Source organism: Strix aluco, chromosome 17, assembly GCF_031877795.1.
Source record: "Strix aluco isolate bStrAlu1 chromosome 17, bStrAlu1.hap1, whole genome shotgun sequence".
Taxonomy (NCBI): domain Eukaryota; kingdom Metazoa; phylum Chordata; class Aves; order Strigiformes; family Strigidae; genus Strix; species Strix aluco.
The window spans coordinates 17,368,297-17,393,746 of NC_133947.1; the positions used below are offsets into that span (position 1 = coordinate 17,368,297).

Genomic DNA, 25,450 nt, shown 5'->3' on the forward strand with positions numbered 1-25,450 from the left:
AAGATCTGCAGTTTGCCCCAAACCTGTAAGAGCAGCAGACTTAGAAAAACAAGTGGGTTATGAGTGGGAGTAGCAAGTAGGAAGTAAAACTCTTAGGCAGTGCGGTGTGTTGAGACTGATGGCAGGGAGTATCAAGGGAAAACAACTTTCCCTCAGACTTGTCTCTTCCTTTCTAGTTTTGTTGTGTTTTATTTTTCTGTATCATATAATTTCATCTTAGCATCTTGATGGTGTATTTAAAGTATGTTTGAAAGGCACATGAAGAACTGCATTTAGTATGTATTAGATTTAATGCAGGAAATATTTTTTCAGTCCTACTGTTCTTGGAAACGTGATTACAAAACTTAAAGTGCTTTGGAGCATGATAAATTTTAAAAGATTGCTGACATGCTTAACTGCCCATTTAACAAAAGAAACTTGTATAAATAGCAACAGTTAGAAACTTCTTCCTATCGATGTCTGTGACATCAGGTTAGAGGAACTGTGGAATGTGAGGTAAATAATAACACTGAGCTACATGTGTAACCAAAGCTGTATTTTTCTCTCTCAGGAGAAAAAAGAGCAAGAGCCGAAGTCGAAGCCATGACAGGAAGAGGAGCAGAAGTAAGGAACGCAAACGGAGCCGAGATCGGGAAAGGAAGAAGAGCAGAAGCCGGGAAAGGAAACGGAGCAGAAGCAAAGAGCGCAGACGCAGCCGTTCTAGAAGTAGAGATCGCAGATTCAGAGGCCGCTATAGAAGTCCCTAGTAGGTTATTTATGTAGAGTTGCATGTGTGCTGCTTCATTGTATGATGTGAAAGCTTAAAGTTTCACTCTCTTTCTAAATCAGTCACTAATCATCTCAAAAAAAGAAGGTGAGAGGTTGAGGTTGAACAGTGTCAATAAATATGGAGTAAAAAAGAGGAGGACAGTAACATACTCAGTTTCTCCTGCTAGTTTTCATTCTTACCCAAATGCAGAAAGATGTAAAAGCAAGTGAATGTGTACCACTGACTGGAAGACAAAGTTTATCACAAAATTAAAATAACGAGCAAGTGTTCTACATGTCCTAACTATCCAGTATATGAACCTGGCGATTCATCTGTCAAAAAATGAATAGTAGTCTGTGACTTTGTTACAGACTCATAAAACGTGTAACTCATTAAAAAAAAAAGTAAAAGGTTTTTACAGGGTTGCTGCTCTTAAACGGTTATGCATAAACACTTCCTGTGTTTAGGCATCCAAACTGGATGGAAGTGTTTTGTCTTAGTAATGCCCATGCGTTGCATATTTGCTGTTTCTCAGACTTGTTTAGAGGCTAATTCTTCAGTTCTTCTCAGACCTTTGGCTTGATAGAACTTCTGCTATAGCTAGTTCCCAACAGTTGTAAATCCTTTCTCAATAACCATTTTTCCAACATTATTTATTCTGTGTTTCTGCTGTTTTGTATTTCTGCCCTCCCCTTTGCTCTCCATCACCTCTTTTTGCCTTCAAAGAAGCAGAAAAACAGTGCAACTGGGCTGTATGCTTGGCTTTCATTGATTACCTGAGGCTGCTGTTTGTGTCTGCTTTTGTCTGGGTCTCACCTCAACTGTTGTCAAATCTCAGAATGCAAGATCATGTCGGGGCAGGCATTTGAAAAGGATATATTTTTTTTTTAATCATGGCATGTAATGTCATCCGTGATGGAGAAATCTCTCTCAAGATGTTTGAGAAGACAGTATTTACCTCTGATAAATTGCAGGCTTGTACAGTTTTCTGCATATGAATGTTTTTCTAGGTGACTGGGTCCCAATCCAGGGAACACATTCCTTTTGGTGCTCTTGGAATACAGATGAAAAATGCCTGAGGTCTCAGGATCTCATTTTGCACTAAGTCACCTGGATGTTGACATCTTCATATTGAAAACATGCTGCAGCTCCTGGATCTGCTGAGATGCAGTGGCATCCTGTGCTTTCATCAGTCCTGTGTACTTGGGGATCATAGAGCATAAGAGCCCTGATTTTTACTTTGTCTCAAGTATCAAGCCTTTCAGAGCCTCTGTAAAGCTGCTCTGGGCACCTGTAAGACTACAGTAGCTAGTTGGGTTGTGCCAGTGCCACCGTTGTGGCTCCAGGCTGAGTCAAACTGAGGACCTTCATCAAGATCTTCAGCCTTCTGTATGTGGAGCCTGCCAGTCTTCTCACCTCCAACGTAATGTCGTGTTCAGAGAACGTCCTCCATCTTACCTCTTGGTTGGGAGCTGCTGCATTGGAGGGTTTTATTGTTTGTTTCTCCCATTGGCACTGGGTGAGAAGGTTCTTCACTTGGAGAAATTTGGGAGTTTCAGTGCTCTGGTCCTCCAAAATAATTTCCTCAAGTAGAGGTTGAAAGTATGGATGTTACTACAGTAACCCATGTCTGTCCTAACACATTGATAGGTTGCACCAGGAAGGTACATGATTGCAAGAGGTCTTTTCAATTGTTCTGGTACTGTTCCATAGCTGTTCTGGGCAATTTGTCTGGTATTGAGAGAAAATGAACAAAAAAGTGAGATAATCAAGTATCCCCTCAGAATACGAGGTTGTGCTTATTGGTTTGGCAGTGTTGTGTTCTTTGCTTCAGTTGTTGAATTGTTGCTTTCATTTAACCAAGTAGAATTTTAGCATTTAAAATAGTTTAGCGGAGCACTGGTGTAGGGCAACTACGTGCATCCCCGAGGCATTGGTACTGACTGTTGCGTAGCCAGCAGTTGGTTGTTGTTCACTTGCAGGTCGTGGATGATGCAGTTGAAGTGATTCACATGCTAAAGTGATTCCGGAATTGTAGTTTTTGCCTAGAAGTTGTGAAGGAGAAGGACCTGAGAAGATAGGAGGGGGAAGAATTCTTCATTTCTTGTTTAGGACTCTTCGAGGCAGACGCTCACCTCTAAAAGCTGTATAACAGATGCTGACTTTCAGGGAGACACAAGTTCTGGAGATGAAGCCTCTCGCACCATCAGACTCCTTTGGATCAGATATCCTTGAATCTACCAAAAAGGGTGCTTCCATATGAAGAAACTGTCTCTGTAGCAGTTCCATCAGCTCAGTGTTTCAAAAGTAACTGCCAGAATGCTCTCACTGACTGGAGCATTTGAATCTGGAATCTCACCTGTGGGGCTGTTCAGACAGTTCTGAGTTGGTGTTACTGCAGGCAGTGTTGTAGCTGGCTGCAACATCAAGTTCAAAATGCTTTGTGGCTGTATTTTTTTTAAAGTTTTATTTTTTACTCTTCCTCCTCCTTGTGATCTTTCTTACTTGCTTTATAAAGGCCCCTTTTCAAGCTACTATTTGTAAACCAAGATGTTTTTGCTGCCAGGCGTGATGTGGAAGCATCTCTGCAGTAGTGAGAAGAGAAAGTCTAGTATAGGTAATTCTGAAGGAAGAGTGTGACAGAAACTGAGGACTTTGAATTTGTCAACTTTAAGCATGAGATAACGATTAAATGTTTTAATTTTCTAAAATTGGGTGACTGGGTTGCATTGCTCAGTGTTCACAGGGTTTTAAAGTGTTATTCTTCTCATCTGTCTTGTCCCTTAAGTGTTCTGCAGATATATTATTAGGTCAGGAGAAAGAACTTCTTGCTTAGACATCTGTCTGACAAATCCCAGCTATTGCTAACATACAGTAGAAGTCACTTAGACTGTTCTGTTGCTATTCTGGAATGAAGAATTTGGGCAAAGCTGCTGGGAAAACAGGGTTATTACATGAGGACTGAAAGTGCATCATGATTCTCCTGGACTTCGTTAGCCAAAGCTTGCCTTGTCTGAGACTTCTGTTGGAGTCTTGTATGACTGAGCAGGTGAAAGCTGATATTTTACTGTCTGTCTTCTGACCTGACTGTTGTTCTTGGACATGTGGCATCACATAGGTTTAGGAGAACATGTACCTAGCTGTGCTTTGGCTGTACACAGGACTCCAGTGCGTTTGGCTGATGGGGAAGGTAACCCCTGGACATAAAGATAAATTGCTTGTGACTTGGTACTTCCATACATGATAGCAGGAACTGGGCAACAATTGCAGAGAGTTCTTAGGCAGTAGGAGGAAAGAAGAAAATTCCCGAGATCTACAGCTTTACAAGCAAATCTCCTTAGGAAAACCCAAAGAAATACATCCTGCAGAATACTGTTGAAAAAGGATCCTCAGAAGGTAACTTGCATCATCATCTTGCCCCAGGCAGCTTTTTGCTCAGTCCATTCCAGTGGTCTGTTACAGCTTTAGTTTGCTGGGGTTTTTTAATGTTTCTCCCATGTAGCCATATAAATAAGATACTCCTTATTTGTCGTGTGAAAATGGAAAAGAGATTTTTGGAGTTGTGGGGGGATGATTTTTTTTTCCTCGGGAGTTGTGTCTATTTGAAAACTGTTATTGTGTATCTTCTCAGGTTTTTTTTCATTAGATTTAGACAAACACTTAAAACATTTCTTTCACTGTTTCCTTAAAAACTCATGGTCTTGATTATTAACCATCATTTAGTTGGTCTGCATGTTAGTATTCTGGAGTAACTGTAATTAGTTTGTCTTGCTGCATTTGAATTGAAGCGGAGAGCACTGTGTTTTCCATCAGGAAGTGTGTGAAGATGCAAGACAATCCCATCTCTGATAAGAAGCCAGCTGCTGGAATTAGTACCAACATCTCCAGGTGCAGCTTTTGGCAGTATGTGTCATAGGCACTGGAGAACCTGAATGGATGCTCCCAGCAGTCATTTCTCTGAACTTGAGTAGGAAGTGGAGTAATTTATCTTAAGCAAAAAAAGTCTGGTTTTGATCAATAGTGATCTCATCTCAACATGTGCCTATTTTTAATGTCTTATTTTCTCTTAATAAGTAGTTTCTAAATGGCTTTTTTTCTTTATTTTTTTCCAGTGTCATACAGGGCCATATTTCCCTTGCTTTAACCTGGCCAGCACGGTTTTGGATCTTGGCCCACTACTTCCACCTGTGTCATGACATCTTTAAAAATAGGCATTCTCCTCCTTGTTGTGGATGCTGAGTTTAACTATAAGCATTACTGTTCCACTGAGTAGCCAGAAGACTTTTATCAGACCAATTGGTTGGCTAAATGGATTTAGTGAAAGACTACTTAATGTCTTCAGACTGCAGTGTCTTTCGGGGTGTTTTCACATCAATTTATAGCCACAGCAGAAAGAATTAATTCTGTGCCGATGGAACGACAAAGCCCCTAGCATTCAGTCTGTGCAGCAGTGCCTCTGCCATTCAGTGGATATACAGGAAGAATGTTAACAGGTGTTGTTCTTTGCCTTGTATCTACAAGGAGATAAAGTTCAGGGAGAACATGATAGGATGAATCTTACTGTTCATGTCACAATCTTGTTACCTGTGCCACAATAACTAGCAAGAGAACTTTCTTTAACATGGAAGCTATGGGCAAATTGCCATTTGTTGTAACAGCCTCTGTGAAGCCTGGAGAACTAAAATTAGATTCAGCCAAGAGATTGGATTCCTTCTGTGGTGACACGTTTATATAAGGCTAACTGCTGGCTTAAATGGTTCAGTGTTTTGATGTCCATTAAGAACTTTACTTAAAGGAAGCTGTATTTACATATTCATAGCACTTCAGTGGCTAGAGCTGAGACAGCATTAGTGACTATGTCCCTTGCAGATGTCTGCAGGAAGCTACTGTGGTTTCCAGTTGCACCTTAAATTTCACTAAACTTTCAGTTTTAAAATGTTACGCTTTAGCAAATAGTCCTGCCAGCACCAGTTTGCCCAAAACTCTGAGGCTGAGTTCCAGGCCGTTAGGGTACTGCTTTGCAGTCATCAGTAGGTAGAATATGCAGGTGGACAAAAAAAACACGTAAAGAAGATTACAACAGTAACTTTATCTCACAATATTTTGCACATACAAATGTGCCATGTCTGGCTGGCTCATGATTCAGTCCTTCCTTGGAGTCCTGCATATTCTGGGATTTTTTGATGCTGATGAAACTGAGCAGGGAGCATATTCTGTGCCTTATGGTTTGGGGTGCTGCATGTAACTATGCATGTTATGGGTGCTGCTAATGGAAAGTGTTTACAAGTTCAGGTACAAGGGTGGGTGAGCACTTGCAATGTAATGTGAGCACAGACAGGAAGTCTTGAATTCAGGTACTCTGGTGAGTAATGTCTGTCTTTGCTTTTGCTGTAGTTCTGGTCCAAAATTCAACAGTGCCATCAGAGGGAAGATTGGTCTGCCTCACAGCATCAAATTAAGGTTTCTGAGTTTTTTTCTACTTTTTATTACATCATTAATAGGTTTTGATTAAAGTGAGACTGGTGTATTTGAAGGTTTTCTTACAATCTCTGTAATCTCTCTTTATAGCAGACGACGCTCCAGAAGCAAAAGTCCCTTCAGAAAAGACAAGAGCCCTGTTAGGTAGGAATTTTCACACACATTTGGGTGGGTTTTTGTGCAGTTGGAGTTGGAAAAGTAATGGTGGAATAATGCATGACTACTGGCTCTCCAGTTTATACTCACAAGTAAAGCTGGAATTCATTCAGAAAGCCCACAAGAGGAGAGCATTGAAAACATGTTGCTTTCTCTCCATGTCATAAACTGTCTCTTCCCCACCGCCTCCAGTAGTGTACAGTTTTAAATAATGTCAGTTTGCAAAGCATGTCTTGCTTTGCTTTTTGTGTTTCTGATTCTCAAATCTTTCTCCTGGTAATTGTGATTTAAGTTGGCTAGCTTTTCTGCTGAATCTTAATAATGTTAAATACAGAATGGAAAAGTACTGCATGAGTGCTTCTTTTTCCTATTCAGTGTGTATTGATGTTATTTGTAGAGAAGCCAAGTACCACTGAAATCCAGGAGGTGCTTATCCATTCTTAGGCTTCTCATTTAAGAGAATTGGATTTAGATAGCTGCTAATGAGCTTATTCTCCAAATTAATGCAGTTAAATTTAACCAGTCTTGCTTTGTTTTTTTAATTATTAGAAAACTCTCACTGAGACAATTTAGTTTAAATTTTTTGTGTATTCTCAGTGATATTTAAAAAATACTTATAAAAGTGTAAATACATATTAGATGACTGGAAATTCAGTCCAGGCTCAGGCAAGCTAATTCTGTCCTGTGCTTAAGTACAAGTCAGATTTTTTTTTTTGACTTGAAGCTTTAACACCTTAAAAGTGGTGCATCTAATTTCAGCTAATGATTGGTATTGAAATAAAATTAATCCAGTGCTTCTGGTGTCAAGGATGAGAGTAATTATTCACTATTCATACTTTTTTATGGCTTAACAAGCTGAATCTAAAATGAGGACTGGGAATTCTGTTTGTGTAGATGTTAGTATTGTTTATGCAGTGGCTGTCGTGACTCCAAAGTGACTGGGTAGATATTGCTTTGCAAACTAAAATCTTACAAAAAAACATCTATATTACTTGTCTGAGAGTTCAGACAGCTAGCCTTTGCTAATTAATCCCATTTTCCTTTGTTTTCCTGTCCTTTCATTTCATCTTTTTGACTCCAGGCTCCATAGTGGTACTGTTACCTGTTCTGGACAGTAGCAAATGGCATCCCTGTTTGATTGGGGCTTCTGTACTTAAAATACAATTTTTCAGTCATATTTAATGCTTATAGTTGAAACAGGATGTTTAGTCATGTTAAAGTAGTAAATTATATTATTATCATAATAATACTAGGTATTCAGTTCTTAACCCTGCCATTTTTAATATGGTGGATGGTTTTCTTTCCCCACCAGACTTTGAAGTACTGATATTTTTAAGTCCATGCATGGTTCAGAGGTGAGTTACCTTATTTTGGATTATTTTTCTAAGTGAACTTTCCTCTTTTCAGAGAACCTATTGATAATCTTACCCCTGAAGAGAGGGATGCTCGAACAGTATTTTGCATGCAGCTGGCTGCAAGAATTCGACCAAGAGACCTGGAAGAATTTTTCTCTACAGTAGGGAAGGTAATTAATAGTGAGGTTAAAATGATTTTGAATACTTGCTCAAGCTGTCCTAGTACAGGATTGATACTCTGTAGAATTGTAAGCAAGTGGCTTTCTGGAGCTTCCTGTACAGGTGAAAGGGGGGAATGAATGACCAGCTAATTCTTAAAGGCTCTGAGCATGAAAACATAATTTGTCAGGAATTCATTGGTAAGCATGTGATGTGATGCAAAACATAGCAATGCAGTTCTGATTCAAACAACTTCATTTCTCAGAAGTTTGTCTTTTGCGGATAGGTCTGCAGTTGTAGTGTAATTTAAAAATTCATTTAACTTTTAATTTTGAAAACCTTTTTGTTCCATCAGCTGTAAGGTTCTGGCTTAAAGCATTACAGTGCTGCAAGTATTGTTGCCCCTGTTCTGTAGCATACTACATTTGACTTTGAATGGCAGCTTTTAGTGCGAGCTTGCCTCTGGGATATGTTTGCTAAGATAGCTTTGTGCTACTCTAGTTTTGTAGCATAATTACAAAGCCGTTGGCTTGGCAAATAATTGTCTGGCTCTTAATACCTTTCTGAGATATGGACTGCGTTAGTTTTTTCTGTTATCTCTAACAGCATTTCTATACTTGCCTTTCAGGTTCGTGACGTTCGAATGATTTCGGATAGAAATTCCAGGCGCTCAAAGGGAATTGCTTATGTAGAATTTGTTGATGTTAGTTCAGTGCCTCTGGCAATAGGACTAACTGGACAGAGAGTCTTGGGTGTACCAATCATAGTACAAGCATCACAGGTAAGGAGTTGTAAATCTCATTTTTGTTCATGTTGAGTAGTGCCTCTTTTATCTTGCTGGAAGACTGTTTGAAAATTTGGTTACCATTGAACATTTGGAAAACCTTAACAAGACTGATAATTTAAGCTAATTATAAAGGGACCTTTGTTTCCCATAGTTGACAGGCAAATTAAAGCAAATCAAAGTGATATAAATGCATTTTGAAAATAGAGATGTTAAGAAAGTAGTAATAATGACACTGAAATAGTGTAACAGAATTGTAGTATATATTATGTATGCTTTCCAGCATATGTAAAAATGAAGCGTTCATTTACTAGATACAAGCCACAATTCTGCATGAAGTTGTTTAATTTGAGGGCTTTTGGAAGCTTTGTATACTTGATTGTGGTCTTGGATTTTGTAGATTTTAAGTTAAATCTGATGGATAGTGTGCAGATTATAAAACAGCTTCTATTTTTTACTGAATCTGCTAATTTTAATCTGATACATTTATAGTGCTTGTGTTAGGATTTTTATTCAATTCTTACAGAAGGTGAGTTTTTCTTTTTCCCTTAGGCAGAGAAAAACAGAGCAGCAGCAATGGCAAATAACTTGCAGAAGGGCAGTGCTGGTCCTATGAGGCTCTATGTGGGATCACTACACTTCAACATAACTGAAGATATGCTTCGAGGAATTTTTGAGCCGTTTGGCAGGGTAAATTTTAATTTGGCTTGTTGTGTTGCAGTAGTTTATTTGAAAAACTTAGATTGGTTGTAGAGCGCTTGCAGCTTCTGGAAATAATTCAGCTTCACACCTGTAAAACATTGGTTTCTTTTTCTCACTCTTCTGTTCCTGTACATCCACGAGGCTTCAGTTCCATAGTTAGTATTTCAGAACAAACCAGAACCTTGACTTGGGATGTGGCCCAGTGATTTTAAATGGCAGGTCTTATGAAGGAAAGCTGAGAATTCAATGAGTACCTAAAATTACAAAACAAACACAGACCAAATAAACCCCCAAAATCCGTATGTTCTATCCTACTTCTGCAGCTTGTAGACATCTCTCCCCATCTCCCTGTGATTGTGAGCCCTATTTCATAGGTTAAAGCACAAAGCGCTGAACTGGGTCAGAGTTCTGTTCACTGTGACTGTAGTAGTTTCATCTGTTTTTAAGGATTTTTTTTAAGTTTTAGCTCATGTTGCTACCTTGAACTAGTGGTATGTCCTGTACAGGTCTGACACAGGCCCCTTTTTCCTCCTGATCATTGGGCTCTGGTTTGCAACATGGTGATGTGGTTTTGTAGAGAGAGTTACAGAAGTGAGCAGATTGAATCTGAAGTTTATGGTGAAGTTACAATAAATACTAGCCCTACTGTCCTAATTAAGGTAACTTGGGTATATCATTATTAGATAGGGGGAAAAAGTAGTATACTTAATACGCTGTTAATAGAAAAAAGTAAAAATTATCAAGTCCGTTGCTGTTTTTTCATACTACCTTTGGTTATTAATCCTGCCTCATACATACTGTAACAATGCTCTTGCGAGGCTTTTTTCAGATTCAATATGTGTATCCCTTTAATTCTGTTGTGCAAAAGCCTGGAAAATTGCATCAGTTTATTAAATTTTAATGCACATGGCTGTTCTTGGTTTGTTTTCTCTTGAGGTCTGGCAGTAGGATTAACGTAGTTTAGGAGGCTTACATGTAGCGCTGTGAAGGTTTTTCCTTCTGATTCCATATACTCCCATCTTAAACTCAGTTCGTCCTCTTCTGTGTTGCTCTCTCTTCCCAACACTATATTTATGGCTCATGGATGACTTACTGATATGCTTTAAATTAAGTAACTAAACTTCTAGGAGTTCCCATATGCCAAGAATTATTTAAAATATGCACCTTTTTCTTAAGTCCCTTGTCAAAGTCATGCAAACTGCTTTTCTTACCTTGTAAAATGGAGATTCTCAGTATATGAGATTCTGTGACTCCAGTGTTTCAGTTAGGATTTGATGATGTCTGCATGCTCTTTGTCTGCTGGAATTTTTGTCAGGACCAAGCCTCTGCCTGTAGCTGGACTCAAAGGATAAATTATACATCACCTTTATGTTTACCTGCTTCTAGTTTAGTATCAAAATGCTTACCTAGCTGCCTGTACACTAATTTTGACTTGAAGGAATGAGAAACTGATTTTAAAAAAAATTCCTGTATGTATATTTGGCAGGGTTGTATTCAGGTTTTGTTGTGCTATCTTGTGGTTTATTCCAAAATGTCTAATAATAAACAGCTTTATTCTTATTTTTAGATTGAAAGCATTCAGCTGATGATGGATAGTGAAACTGGACGCTCAAAAGGATATGGATTTATTACGGTATGACTGGAGTTGCCAGACTTGTTAGACATTTCTGAGTGTAACCTTCCCATGTAGTAGTATAGGTTACTCGGCAGTCTGTTAAGTCTCGTCTTAGAAATGTCATGTTGCAGGACATGCAACAGCGGCCTTTTTCTTTGTGCCAGTTCTCTGTGGGTATTGTGGGTCCTGTGAAAATGATTGAATTTGAGCTTTTTAGGGGAAATAATTAGGGGAAATAAAAGTTTCAGAGGTTACAACTTTCAGTTGAAAACATCTTTCCTCATTACCCGTGGACACACAGTTTTGTGAACTTGGGTTTCTTGACTGACCTGGCAATTTGTCATGGGGGAAAAAAAGTCTCAGCTGGGACCTCTGGCACTTGGTGACAAGTGTAACCAAGCTAACTATATGCTTAATGTTTGATGGTTTGAACACTGACAGAGTGTTTGTGTATTTAATTTGATGTAAAGCAGAACATCTGTTAGGAATAGCTAGTAACTGCATGGCAGTTACAAGGTTACAAAGGCGGTGACTGTCGTTCTTGGAAGGTGTTGAAAGAGAACCGCGGCCATGACTTCTGCTGATTGCAATATGTAGATGCTCTAGCTTTGTCAGTAATTTATATTTAAATACATTATTTTCTAACTATGGGAAAGTAAATATCCAATCTTTTTCCATTCAGTTTAAATGGAAAATACAGAGCACATTCAGGTTAGCTTGTAGCTACTGTTACCTTAAATCTAGTGTTTAAATCTAGTTAAAACTGTGGATATTACATAACAATAGAAGTGGTATTGAATCCTGTAGGCAGCATTACTGAATTTATATTTTTCCAATCTACAGTTCTCAGATTCTGAGTGTGCCAAAAAGGCCTTGGAACAACTCAATGGATTTGAGCTGGCTGGTAGGCCAATGAAAGTTGGACATGTAACTGAGCGCACTGATGCTTCCAGTGCTAGTTCGTTTTTGGACAGTGATGAGTTGGAACGGACCGGAATTGACTTGGGAACAACTGGTCGCCTTCAGTTGATGGCAAGACTTGCAGAAGGTATGTGTGATGATTATGTGCGAAAATACAGAATTTGAGTTAATACGCCTCACAGAATATCATGCTAAACGTATGGAATGGTATTTTTAAGCTTTTGACAGCAGTAAGACTGCATCCCTAACTGAGTGAAAAGTGCTTGCTACAGGGTATGTTCATATTCTGCTCTAGGTACTGGTTTGCAGATTCCCCCGGCTGCACAGCAGGCTCTGCAGATGAGCGGGTCTTTGGCATTTGGAGCTGTGGCAGGTAAGAAATGATGACCTATTTATTCTTCCAAAATACTTCATACTTTATAATTTTGAGACAAGGTACTTAACTACATTTTGTGGTCTTAAAATGAGAACATAGGTATTACAGCATGTTTTACAAACTGTAAAACATGGCAAATCCATGAGCAGATACACAGTGACAGTATATAACAGCTTTGGGTGTGATTAATTTTGCATTATTTTTGGCAAATCTGTTGTAGTTTGTTTAATTCATCCCAAGTCTTCATCTCTTTATCTTTACTATTCCCTGTGCTAATGGGGACTTTTATGTTCTAATGCAGTGTAAATGTTGACTGTTTAAAATGGCAGGCTTATAATTGGAAGGGGATTGACCCTTCTGAAAAAACAGAGCTGTACCAGGGCCAAGAAGATTATTAGGACTTTATGGGGAATATGACAGCTAAGACTACAGTAGTGTTAGGTTTTACACAGTGTATGTCCTGATGAGGAAGGACACTGTCAGGGAATGTGTGTGTTGCTTGGAATTGTCTATAGCTTGTGTGTTCTGCAAGTGGGTATGTTGAAGTGTTACTGAGACTTTATTCTGTTGCAAGAGGGAATGAGGCTGAGGATATGATTGCTGCTGCTAGTTCATAGCTGGCCTAAATAACACACTGTCCAAGAGGGCTTCAGAACTAGAGCAATGAGTAACCTCCTGCAGGAGATGAGCGATTTACAGAGTGGAATTTCTTCTTGTTATTTTTTATTAATACAAGAACAAGGGACTTAATTGTCATGGCAGTAGAAAAGGCTTGAATGTCACAAATGACTAGATGCTGGAATGTGTGAGAAGTGTCAGGAAATCAACAAAGAGTAGGTGGCATTGTTTTGTTTGTCTTCCAGCAGACTTTGTGACAGAAGTGATTCAGACTTAAGATACACCTGAATCATGTTACTGAAACTTAGTTTCAAGAGCATACATGTGAAACTGTGGACAGTTGCTAAAAGAGTGTAATAGGGCCTTCTATAGATATACCCTTGGAAGGAAAAGGAACTGGCTAGTGAAATTACAATGCGGGTTGAGGAATTAGGTCTTTTCCTATTTGAGAAGAGAAGGACAACGACACAGTGGCAAGGAAAAAGCATATCTAGTCCAGAAAGAGAAGGATAGTTAAACACTGAAATTAGATCACCTTTAATGTAGGTGATAAAGTGGTATGACAGTCTTGCTTGAAAATGGGTGTAGTCAATGAGAAATGAGAGAAATATTTTTTTAAAAAATACCAAGTCTTTCCCCACCCCCATATTTGAAACAAACCAACCAAAGAAATCCAAACTTCCCAAATGGGGAACATGGCTGAAAATGCCTGACACAGCTGAACTGTTGGGAAGCATAGAATTGGTATGAGACAACATGGCTGTGGAGGAATAAATAATAAGGCTGAATACAGGTTTTTGAACAATGTGCATGTTGAATAACTGTAGAAATAAAAGTGGTAGGAGTAGCATTGTTTATTCCACTTGTATTGTACAAAAGGAATAATGCAGAAGTAACTTTGGAAAAAGATAAAGCTTTTTACTACCGTAGAGTCATGAGCTATCCCCAAAGTGAGATTTGGTTATGGATTAAAGATCTCTTTACTCTTGTTAGAGAAAATTACTACCAGGAATTATGTCATTATGGGAGACTTTAACTTCCCTGATACAGATTGGAGAAGAATTGCTAGTAATAATGGTGGGGCCCAGATATTCCTGGATGTGATATCCGACAAATTTCTTCATCAAACACTCACTGACTCATGAAGAGGGGATGCTATTTTAAACTCAATTTGGTAAGTAATGAAGATGTTATGGGTGAGAATAGAAATGACCATTGACTTGAGGGATCATTAGTTGCTCAAGTTTAAATGGAAGGATAAACAAAGCAGGTCTGTAACGAAGGCTTCTGATTTCAAAAGCAGTGGTTGAAGAAACAAGGCAATAAAGTCATCTGGTCTAAACAACTTGGATGTTTGCACAGGCAGGATGTAAAAAGTTTCTTCAGTTCCAAATTGCTAATGCTATATTGGATCTGTATTCCACAGAAAGAAGAAACAGTCCTGTTAGAAATGGGCTCCACACCAGCCTGGGTGACTAATTACCTCAAAAGAAAGAACAAATAAGCACAGAGCCTGTGAAGAATAGGAAAAAGAACTGATAATAAACCAGTATTTTTAGTTTGGGAAATAGATAAAATGAGAATTACCTGCTAACAGTCAGATTGAGTTAGACCTTGTAAAAGCACACATGAAGATTTACCAACTCTTGAAGAAGGAAAAAAAAAAGGAAGCGGGGCTGAGGTTGAATGAAAAATTACTCCCAAGATGTTTCAAAATAATCTCATTATCTCAGTTTGTAGTGGGAACACTGATCATAAAGTTTGGAATTTGAGGAGGATAAGCTAGGAATATGGATTTAAAAAAGAAAATTATTCACAAGGTAGAAGCAAAGCCAAGAGCTGAATGGACTTAGTTCAGAGTAGTAAGAAAACACATCAGATTAGTAAGGGAGTAGATACATGAAATACAATGTCTGATATCTGGTGTTATCAATAAATATTTTAAGTCTGTCATATATATATATATATATATATATATATATATATATATATATCTGGAGTATGTAATTCTAAATTACCTACACTTGAAGAACATAATCTGGCTGGTTTCCAGTCATGTTACCCTGACTTCACTTCTCTCCTTCAAAAGTCATACTAAAGATGGGTAAACTGGAGAATATTATTAGTGTGACATACTTTCAGAGGAACTACATTTAAAGACTTAACAGTCTTCGATTAAGACTGACCTTCCTAGACAGAGAAGCAGTAGTAGAACGCTCTGAACTTCTGAGTTGTGTCAGTTGGAAGTTTAGAGGAGTGAGTAGTACAGGAAGTACAAGGTGTGTAAAGAAGCTGGCTCAAAGAAAGAGGGGTTATTTTGGTGAAAGCTGGGAAAGCTAGAGGCCGTTGTTGAAGCCAAAGTTCAGGTGTTGGGCTGATCTTAATATTTACATGAATAACAGTGGTGAACAAGAGTAGGAGTGAGGTGAGCAAATACGTGTAGAGGTGCTGTCAATGGATTCTTGGGGTGTTGTACATTGTTCACCTGTTCATGATTGAAACAAATTCTAGTTGTATAGCCTGGGAGCTCAGCAGTAAAGATGGCCAAGGAGGAGGAAAATACTTAAGAACTCCGGTTTATCAGTGAGTGAATATGAACTGTCAGTGTGATGCCTTTTTGAAAGGGCATCTGTGTGCCTAGAGATATCATACTTGAGCATGAGAGATGTAACGTGTACACATGAACACTTCTGGTCACCCATGTTCAAGATGGGTTGAATCAAACTGAAATAGGGAAGCTAAAGAATTTGTTTCATGGGGGACCTGAGAACTTGGACACTATTCCCACAGAGAAAATTCCAGCCGGAAAAAGAAGCTAAACAGTTGTAGCTGTGTACTTTTCTATTCTCCAGTAAATTCCATCTAAAAATAACCATGAGGCTATAGAGCATACTTCTAATGCTTTGTGGGACAAAACATCCTTTATTTTTGGGAAGGAAATATCTGTTTATGAAAAAGATTGAGATAGTCTGCTGCAGTAGAGGAACAAATAGGTGTTCTCAGCCAGGACCTTGATTTGATCTGCTGTTGTGTTGTAAGTCATTACTTAGAAAACTGGGGAATACTTGGCAGGCTTTTGTTTATTTAAAGATAGCTATGTTTCACAAAATGCTTTGATAGATATTTCTGTATTTCTGCTTTCTCTGTACTAAGCATGTACTTCTTAGTTACGCTAAACTTGCTACTTTACTTTCATAGATCATATGTACAGAACATACTGAAAAAGTTACTTTGATCATAACTTGATAGATGTATTGATTTTAGTTTCCACATACTATTTAAAACTGCATGTAGGGAAGAATAAGAGTTGACAGTGAAGAGTGACAATTTCTAAATTCTGAGTGAATTTAGAAGTGAGAGGAGAGGATGATTCTTCAGTCATGACCAACAAGAAGATTCAGTTAGTTGATGAAAGATTTGGTGGGCAGGGGATTATGTTTCAGAGGTGGTAGATAATTAACCTGTGAAACTTGTTGCCAAAAGATACTGTTAGCTGACCTTCCTGTGTTTAGAACAGATTTGATTCTTGTCCCTAGACAGAATTTGAACTGGTGATCTGTGTCGATTTGCCACATTTGGTGCAGGTGGCCTGGAGCATTCCATTCGGCTTTCGAGCCCCAGGCTGACGGACACCTGGGGAGTTCAGCCGCACGTGGTGAATGTGCACAGTTGTGTCAGAATTGCAGAGGGAGAAGTCTCTGTCCTTGTCTAGAGAGATTTAGGAGATCTGGGGTTTTACTATTTTTTAAACACATTCGTTTAGAAAAAAAATTGTGTAGTAAATAACTAGGTAATACTTATTTATAGATTTGGCCAAATCCATGTATTTTCTGCAGAGAATACAGGCTAAGATCGGCCTTCCCCATTATGGTTATTCTCTATGGGGTGGAGGATTTCCTTGTGTTCCAGATCTAGATGGAAAACATGCTAAACATAGTCAGTTCTTGTTACAGCTCAGCCTTCAGAGCTTGCTCCTTCCATCTCTTATTTTTCAACACAGTTCCCAGTATGTGTTCTATTATGGAAGTCACTTGGGGAGACTTGGCTTCAGGGCTCTCACTGCCTAATACTTCGAGCAAAAAAATTCACTTGTGTCAGTCCCCCAGTATTGTGGAGGAAGATTTATTAGAAAGGGAAAAAGTATGTTGATATTTAATACTTTCAGGTATTTCCAAGTAAGCTTGGAAGCTTACTTGGGGTCCATCACTTCACTGCTTTCTAAACAAGTGATTTAAGATGATGGTTAACTTTAGTCTTCTAACTCCTTGTGTTCGTGTGAATTAAATTTGAACGTAAGTGAAGAGGCTTGTGTTTACATTTCTTGCACTCTGATGTTGGTTTAAAGATGTCAAGTATTGGAGTCATATACTTGGAAGTGCTTAGAAAGTCTGCATTTGTCTGTTCCCATTACTTCAAATGGGGACGTCTATATGTTGTCAAACAAGTAACTAGTGTTTTCTTGGCAAATTAAATGTTCTGAACGTTTGAAAATGTTTTGAATTTGAAAAATAGCAGTGACATTATGAAAAGACAAGAAAAAACTTGTGTCATTATGACACTTATATGAAAAGAGAACAGGTAAAATATCATGTTGTTCTACTTGAAATTAAATTTGATAACTGCTTTCAGAATGTTGCATTTGGATAACTGTGTGCTTAAATGCTTTCTGTTAGTAAAGATGCCAAACTTCTAATTCCTGTAAGAATTGCTCTAATTATTTTCTCATGGAACAAAATAATGCCTTACAAAGAGTTGAAGCACAGCGAAGGCAAGGTGGAAACAATACGTTGAATTAAAGGACATGGTCATGTCTTTCCTTTTAAGGTATTGTTTCTTTTTGAAATATGTTTACCTTTGTGGAATCTCTATCAGGTACGGAATATTCCAGCTGAGAAGCTGAAATTAGTGAAACTACTCACAACTAGAGAGGAACAGTGAGAGTGGGTTGAGGTACTTGAACAAGCTCTTAACCACAAAAATACAAGCTAAACAACCTGGCTGGCAGGTAATGGTACAATAATGCTAACAAGCGTACTAATTAACTTCTGTATATTTTTCTTTAGATTTGCAAACGAGACTATCTCAGCAGAATGAAGGTAAACTAGCATTTGATATCAATTGTCACCAGTAGGTTTTGTTGCAGATACCTGTAAGTGAAATGCTTCTGGTGTAGAGTTTGCCAACAGCCTGAGAAATTATATTGTATTAGTGTCTTTTATGTCTGTAGGAATCATACTATCCGTTGGTTATTGACTGAAAATAACACAGTGTATTTTAAACACTTTGCCTTTTCTTAGTAGCGTTTCCTCAGTGTTAGTAACATTCCCCAGCCATATGTTAATCCTAGAAAATGTGTGGGCTTGTGTTTTTGTTTGTGGGTTTAGGTGTGGTTGGGTGTGGGGGTTTTTTCCCACCTTAGGCGTAGGGACTAGAGGGGCCATTTGAGAATCAGGAGTTTGGGGTTACTGTCCCTGGGTTAGTCACAGTCTTACTCAGCCCTTAATGTCTGCATATGTAAAGAGAAGGTGGCTGTTAGTTAAATTAACAGCAGTTTACAGCCTATGGAAAGGACAGCCTATAAGACAGTGCTTATTTTTAATAAGATGTACTGTGATGAGCAACAATAAATGACAAGTAGTAATTTCATAGTTACTGGGAAAGAGTCTAGCTCTATTCTACAGTTAAAATGTTTATAACTGTAGATGTCAAATACTTCCTACGTTATGCATTTCCAAGGGACAAAAGTACAGATACACTTTTTTGAAGGATAATTCAATGTGCTTAAAATATATTTTGAGAAATCTCAGAGATGTCTGTCGCTTCCTGTGAAGTCAGATGGGGTGGTGTCACTCCATCCTGAGCTGCTGCTTGGCTTCCTTGAGGAGAAAAAAATTAAAGGTGCTGCTGGCATCCAACTCAGGCAGAATTTTTAGATGCATGTGGGGATGCATGTATCTGCATTTAAATGTTTAAATTGCCAGTGCCAAAACCAATGTATGGGGTTATCTTTTCAGTTTCAGCTGTAGTGCATTTTGTGTTATTTTTGGTATCAGTTGATTTAAAATTTCTCTATCATAGATAGTGTCTAGTTACAATGTTGCTTTCTTGCCTTCGATTTTCTGTTTAGTTAGAGCTGTTGCTATTATTGCTGAAGGTTGGGATTTTAAAGAATAGCTAGAAGATACTCAATTTAAATTGGAGCAATGCAGAGTGTGTTCTTAGACTTGTTACTGTTTCTTTCCATTACAACAGTTCTGGCTGCAGCTGCTTCTGTACAACCACTTGCAACACAGTGCTTCCAGCTTTCCAACATGTTTAATCCTCAAACGTAAGTGATTTATTATTGGCTGTTTCTGTTTAGCATTTGTTGATGACTTTAACATCTGGGAAAGGAATTGGAATGTTGCAGATTTTTTTCTGATGGGTTTTGGGGTGGATTCTGTCCAAGTGATAACAGTTCCATCTCTGTCCTGTTCTTCCACCCCCTACAGCGAAGAAGAAGCTGGCTGGGACACAGAAATTAAAGATGATGTGATTGAGGAATGTAACAAACATGGAGGAGTTATCCACATCTATGTAGACAAAAACTCAGCTCAGGTATGCCTGGTTCCAAGGAGAGACTGAGCAGATCTTAGGAGTTTTGGTGCTTTGTGTAGTGTATAGAGGGAGCATTACAAATACTATTGGCTTTTTCCTAAACTGAATCTAAATTTCTTGAAGTTATTTTGCAGTTTTTGCAGGATGTAGGTGGTCCCCTCCTGTTTTGAGTCATTGTCTGTAACTTGAATGCAGGTATGAGAGTTTTCTGGTGCTGCAGTCCACTCTTAGATTTACACGGCTGAAGTTACTGTGGAAATACAGGCTGAAGAGTAGTGACCTCTTTAATTCTGGCATTTGGCTTTTCCCTTAGGCTGTGCATATCCCAAAAGCCAGGGTCTTCCACTTTGCTCTGTTTCTAGAGAGTACAGGCTTTAGCACAAAGGACACCCTGCTCCGGCAGATTCGAACTTGCAGTTCAGTGTGTGCCTAATCCCGTGCTTGGAAACAGTTGCATCCACTAGTAATGTTAAAGGCTTGCAGTGGGCAGTAGGAGCACCTAGATTTATAACAGAGGAGAAGAAAAAGGGCTACTGATGCAGATTTAATTACAGGTTAATGCCTGTTTTGAGGGACTCTCAGCCTGCATCTTAAAAAGGCTAGTAATATTTTTTTGTTCTGTGTTCACTTTGTTTACACAATCCCCAGACTGCTTATCTTTTCTCCTGCATTTCAGCTCTTAAAATATAAACTGAGGAAGGTCTGTAAAGAGATTGGCCTTCTTGAACCTGTTTTATATAGAATTCACAGCTCAAACTGAAGTACAGTTTTCAGATGCTCACACAGTCAAGTTTATTTCTGACTGTCAGACCCTGGAAGTGGCCTGATGTGTTCCCTTCTGTTGTGCGAGGCTGAAATCTACACTACTGTCACTGTTGTTTAGATGGGATTGTTGTGCCCTGGTAATGCACTTGGCACTCAGAAACCTTTGTTATCATTTGCTGCTTCTACAGAAGACTGTTGCCACCTGAAACCCTTTTGTGGGGATTACTGAGATGTTAAATTAGAGATGAGCTTCAGTCTGGTACATAAAACAACGTACTCTTTCCTAGCATATTTTTAATCTTCGAAATCACTGGTATGTTGGACTACTGGGCCGATGGGAGGTAGAAACCTTTCCCACAGTACACTAGTCTATTACTATCTTAGAGGAAACGATGTCCTTTGATAGATAGGGGAAAAAAAACCCAAACACCACCAACAAAAAAAACCCAACACACAAACCCCCAGAAAAACACCACCCTCAAAAATGCAACAGCCCTCAACTGTACCTCACATAAATTCTGAGCACATGGAGCTGCAAATCTGTTTCACGTTAGCAAGTTGATTTAAAAGAAAAAACATGAGTTAGCTTTGTTATGCGAAATCCATTTAGTCACAGTAGCAGTGATAACTCAGAAGTAAAATACCCACTGATATTTAAAAAAACTGTATTTGAATGTAAGTTTCCACTGTGCTATTCTGTTTTCCAGGCTTAGATTCTGGTCATGTTATCTTTTAAGTGTTTTCATCTCCCATCTTTTTAGGGCGCTCTCCCAGACAGCCAGACTTCCCACGCTAAGGGCTGTCAGTAATCAGCCATGAAGATGTGATTTGTTGTGGGTGAAAAGATTGCAGTCCCAGCTAAACGTGTGGTCTCGTGTACCACACCAGTCTACACTGTGGTGTGTTAAGGAAAACTAAAGCTTTATGTTGCTTGTATCTCGTTTCACCATTTAAGCAGCTGGGATGCCTGGCAGGGGGAGGCTGAGAACAGAACTGTGCCTGTTAATTGCTTAGTGCCTTAAACATCAGCCCCTGATCTCAAGTTCCCCCCCCTAGGAGAAATGAGTTAGATCACAGTGGGAAGAATTAGTACAGCCAGGCAAAGGCTGCTAGAGGGAAGGCTGGGTTCTGTTTCTTAATATATTCTTTTCCTGTAAAATCTGTTTCAGCTGGAATCTGATCTGGTTCAGAAATTACTGGTAGTAGTCTATTTTTAAGCAGGCAGCCAGAAAAATGCATTGCACCTTACTGTGGGCGCCTGTATGTCTTTCAGCTGTTGAATGTGGATACTGCAGGACTCTGGATTAGGCTGGTTTAGTGCTTAATCTGCAGATAGAAAACTTCAGCTATCTCTGGTAAAGTTAAAAGATCAGTCTGTCGTTCACATCAGATACCATCGTAGGCTGCTCTTGCCCTGCTGTGATGGGCTTTTTCCTTTAGTCTCAGTCTTTGTTCGAGTAAAGACAGACAGATGCTGAAGTTCATGTAGGAGAATTTTTACAGTACCAGTTTTCCTTGAAGTGCTGGACATCCTTCCTGCCCTGGGGAATGGGGAGTGCTTGATCCCTTGGAAAATCAGACTGAACTTGCCTATCTAGTTAAGTATTTCTGGTTAAAGGTGGTGATGTACAGAACTTTATGGCTAGCCAAACTCTTTGTGCTTTTCTGTTTTTCATGAGATTTGTAATCAGGAGCCATTACATACTCTTTCTGAAGGGTCGTCATGAGCAAGTGAGCAATCCCTTACTAGTTGATTGCAGACCAACCTCACATTCGGTCTGTTTTTCAAATCCTATTTATAAAAGTTTCATGCCAAGATACCTGTTAGAGTTACAGTAATGCATGTCAGTACTCTGTTTTCTCATGCTTGTTGTGCATTACTGGTTGATACCAGTAGGAACGTAGTGAGGCGGGTTTGCCTCTGTCACAGCCACACTGAGGAAGTGTCTTGAAAATAGATGATGTGGGACTTTTTCCAAGCTTCTAATGGACTGTAACACTTGTGTATTACAGGGCAATGTGTATGTCAAATGTCCTTCGATTGCTGCTGCCATTGCAGCTGTAAATGCGTTGCATGGGAGGTGGTTTGCAGGTGAGTGGATTTCATGTAGAGACCTACATTTAGTTGTTAATTACAGAAATGACCAAATACTGGGGTTTTTTTAAATTGTTTTTTTAATCTTCTGATTAGGTAAAATGATTACAGCAGCATATGTACCTCTTCCAACGTACCATAGCCTTTTTCCAGATTCTATGACTGCAACCCAACTACTGGTTCCTGTTCGACGATGAAGATGGATTTAGTCAGTTTTGTACATAGTTATTTTTTGGAGGAAGATTGAGTTATCTTTTATTTAGATAAAACTAAAGGAAAGGATTTAATGTCATTTTGTGTACACTTCCTGCTACCTTTAAAAATAAAATGAAGTAAGCAGAAATGCAGTGTGTTCATTCTCCCTAACTAGCATTTCCACTGTATACAAAGCTGTTGACTTCTTGTTCTGCCTTGTAATTCTTGTACATTTACTAAGGTGATCTGTAGGAACTGAGAAGTAGCTCATAGAAAACAAGTTCTCTGTAAAAGGCAGATGGGACATAATGACATTTTTAATGTTTCACAAGCCTTTCTTTTAATGCAGCAATTACATTTTACATTTCACTAAATGTAGGTGATCTGCTAAAGGTTAATATCGGAGATAGACTTTATGAAGGGACATATTTAGTGTTTTGTATAAATGGGAAATTCAAAGGCTACTGAAAGCTGATTCTGGACAGCCACTCAGCTTGCTTTGTGCTGAATAATTGGTAAGAATAGAAGGATTGAAGGGTTTTATTTCTTGATGGTAACTTTTGATTAATGTATCTGTAAAAGTTTCTTTGTAAATACTGTGTGAGGTGTGTCTAAGTTTCCAAACAAAACGATCTCTGCATTTCCACATAAGTTTCTATGTATGCAGTGTGGCACAGTTGAAGGATTTCAGCCAAGTCTGAAAATTGGTAGGAAATACAGAAACGTGTTTTGTTCTGGTTGCATATAATCTTTGCTCTTTTTAAGCTCTGTGAGCTCTGAAATATATTTTTGGGTTACTTCAGTGTGTTTGACAAGACAGCTTGATATTTCTATCAAACAAAGACTTTCATATTGCAACAATCTTTGTAAGAACCACTCAAATAAAATTCTCTTAAAAAGGCCTTCATGAAGCTTCATTTCTCTGCTCGATTTGAGTTAAGCAGTGTGTGCTGAAGACTGGAGGTGAGTGATAGCTGCTTTGAAATGGTAGATGTTTGGAATACTGCTCCTCCTGCAGAAAATGCAGGAGCTGGTACCTGCTGTTTTGAACCCTCTGCACTGCAGCTGCGGTGGTGAGGAGCCTGTGGGTTCTCTCCCTGGCCAGGCAGGGGATGGCTCTTGCCCTGTCTCGGGCCTGCTGCAGGTTCCCTCCAGAGAGAACTCCCCCCTGCCCGTGTCCACCCCCAGCTTTCACAAATGGCTGTGAACTGTGGGGATGTAGGAGTGATGGATGTTGGCTTGTAGGTTTCTGTAGGGAAGCCTGCCCCAGCCGACTGCCCTCTCTGGGTACCCCTTTCCCACTGCCCGTCCTTTGTAGCCACTGGCTAATAAAAGCTGTTTGCCAGAGGTGCAGAGGGTGTGTGCCAGCCGGGCGCTGGACGCTGCCAGGGCCGACCCTGCAGTGCTGCTGCTCAGGGAGGGGCAGGACTGACTGCTGGCAGTCCGGGGGGAGCTGGGAGGAAAGGGGCTGGGCAGCTGTGGGGAGGAGCCAGGAATGTTCTAGAGGTGTGTGTCTGTATGTGACACAGCTGAAGAAAGCCAAGTGTTTGTTTAGTTGCCAGTTCTAATCCACTGGTGCTGAGTAAAACCTGAGCTGTTACAGAGCAGCTCTGTTGCTTGACTAGGTGGTTGCTGGCAGTTTCTCAGAGGTTACCAAGCTCTGTGAGAGCAGACAGCAGGCTTTGAGTGGCAGATTTGTGTTTCTCCTTTAAAACCCGGGAACAGCACTTGCACTAGGTAAAGGTTGTATAGGTGCTGGTTCAGGTTCTGCTGCTGCTGACCTGTCCTATCTTTAAACAGAAATGGAGAAGCAAAGGTAAGCCTTGTTTCAAAAGGCAAATAATAGGAGCTTGCAACACTAAACTAAACATTTCATAGTTCAGCTGTAGGCAGTGCCGTGGGCTGGTGAACGTCAGGGAGTAAATCCCCTGTTCTCCCGGGGAAGTGTTCAGCACCTTGTAGCCCCATTTAGAAGTTTCTGGTAGCACAGCTCCTCAGGTGAGGCCCCTTCCCCTGCCAAGGGGATGGAAAAAGCCGCTGCCTGTTCCTGTTGCAGCCCCAAGCCCTGCTGCTGCCCTGCCCTTCCCTTCCCTGGCGGGGCTGTACAGCAGCATGCCCCAGGTGCTGGGCTGCGCCCTGGGAGCTGTGACAGACCCGGTCACACTGGGCTGCTCTGTGCTGTAACCTGCAGCACAGCTAGTCCTGAGGGGAGAGCTTTGGGAGCAGCATTGCTCAAGGCCTGACGAGGAGGTTACGCTTCTCATGTCTGGTGTCACAGTCATCCTTGTGACTCATCACAAAACACCTTTAGCTGTCATATGGCAGGAGTGGTTTTCCTTTTTCCAGTAATTTAACAATTCCCAGCTCTAGCAGCGTGGCCGTAGCTGTGCTGTTCCCTGCACCCGTGTGCTGCCAGGCTGGCTGGAAGTGCCTCAGCTGCTGCAGTCTGCCCTCAGTTGCTGAAGGACTCACCCAAGTCCTTCTGGTGTCCCCAACTCTGTGAGGGTGTTTCCCCATATCTCCAGTTTCAGTGGAACTGGGAAATGGGGCCAGCTTCAACCCACCCATTTTTGCAAGAGGAGAGAGATTTGACAGGTGATCTGAAGCGGCCACAGAGTAACTCTCCTGGACTTGGGAATGCACAAATGCAACGGAGCAGCTCCACATCAACACATCGGGAACGTGAGCTGCCCAAGTACCAACGGGAGAAATGTGTGCGCTGACTTAAACCTGTCAAATAGGAACTTTAATGTAGAACAAAGGATTATTAATTCTCATTGTCGTGGGAGTAAGAGATGAGAGGAAAGTAGAAATTTGGTAAAAAGCGTGTTTACAATCGGCAGAGCAAGGAGGATGGTGCTTCATCCCTTCATGAAGAGCTCTCAC

General features: G+C 39.8%; 1 protein-coding gene across 11 annotated transcripts in view; it reads left to right on the plus strand.

Annotated features, from left to right (window-relative positions):
• Positions 1-23,466, plus strand: part of RBM39 (RNA binding motif protein 39) — a 32,035-nt gene extending 8,569 nt beyond the window's left edge. For 4 of the 11 annotated variants that reach the window (XM_074842829.1, XM_074842827.1, XM_074842828.1 and 1 more), the window contains 14 exons: positions 554-745; positions 6,143-6,208; positions 6,317-6,370; positions 7,790-7,907; positions 8,525-8,677; positions 9,233-9,370; positions 10,950-11,015; positions 11,841-12,045; positions 12,214-12,291; positions 17,976-18,008; positions 19,165-19,240; positions 19,404-19,509; positions 22,288-22,366; positions 22,466-23,466. In XM_074842829.1, the coding sequence (XP_074698930.1) occupies positions 554-745; positions 6,143-6,208; positions 6,317-6,370; positions 7,790-7,907; positions 8,525-8,677; positions 9,233-9,370; positions 10,950-11,015; positions 11,841-12,045; positions 12,214-12,291; positions 17,976-18,008; positions 19,165-19,240; positions 19,404-19,509; positions 22,288-22,366; positions 22,466-22,566 (1,465 nt within the window). In that variant the 3' untranslated portion in view covers positions 22,567-23,466. Of the gene's footprint in view, positions 1-550; positions 746-1,760; positions 4,145-4,985; positions 5,242-6,142; positions 6,209-6,316; positions 6,371-7,789; positions 7,908-8,524; positions 8,678-9,232; positions 9,371-10,949; positions 11,016-11,840; positions 12,046-12,213; positions 12,292-13,905; positions 14,087-17,975; positions 18,009-19,164; positions 19,241-19,403; positions 19,510-22,287; positions 22,367-22,465 lie in introns of those variants that run through there. The other 7 variants (XM_074842822.1, XM_074842823.1, XM_074842833.1 and 4 more) reach the window with 7 other exon arrangements.
• Positions 23,467-25,450: the final 1,984 nt, after the last annotated feature.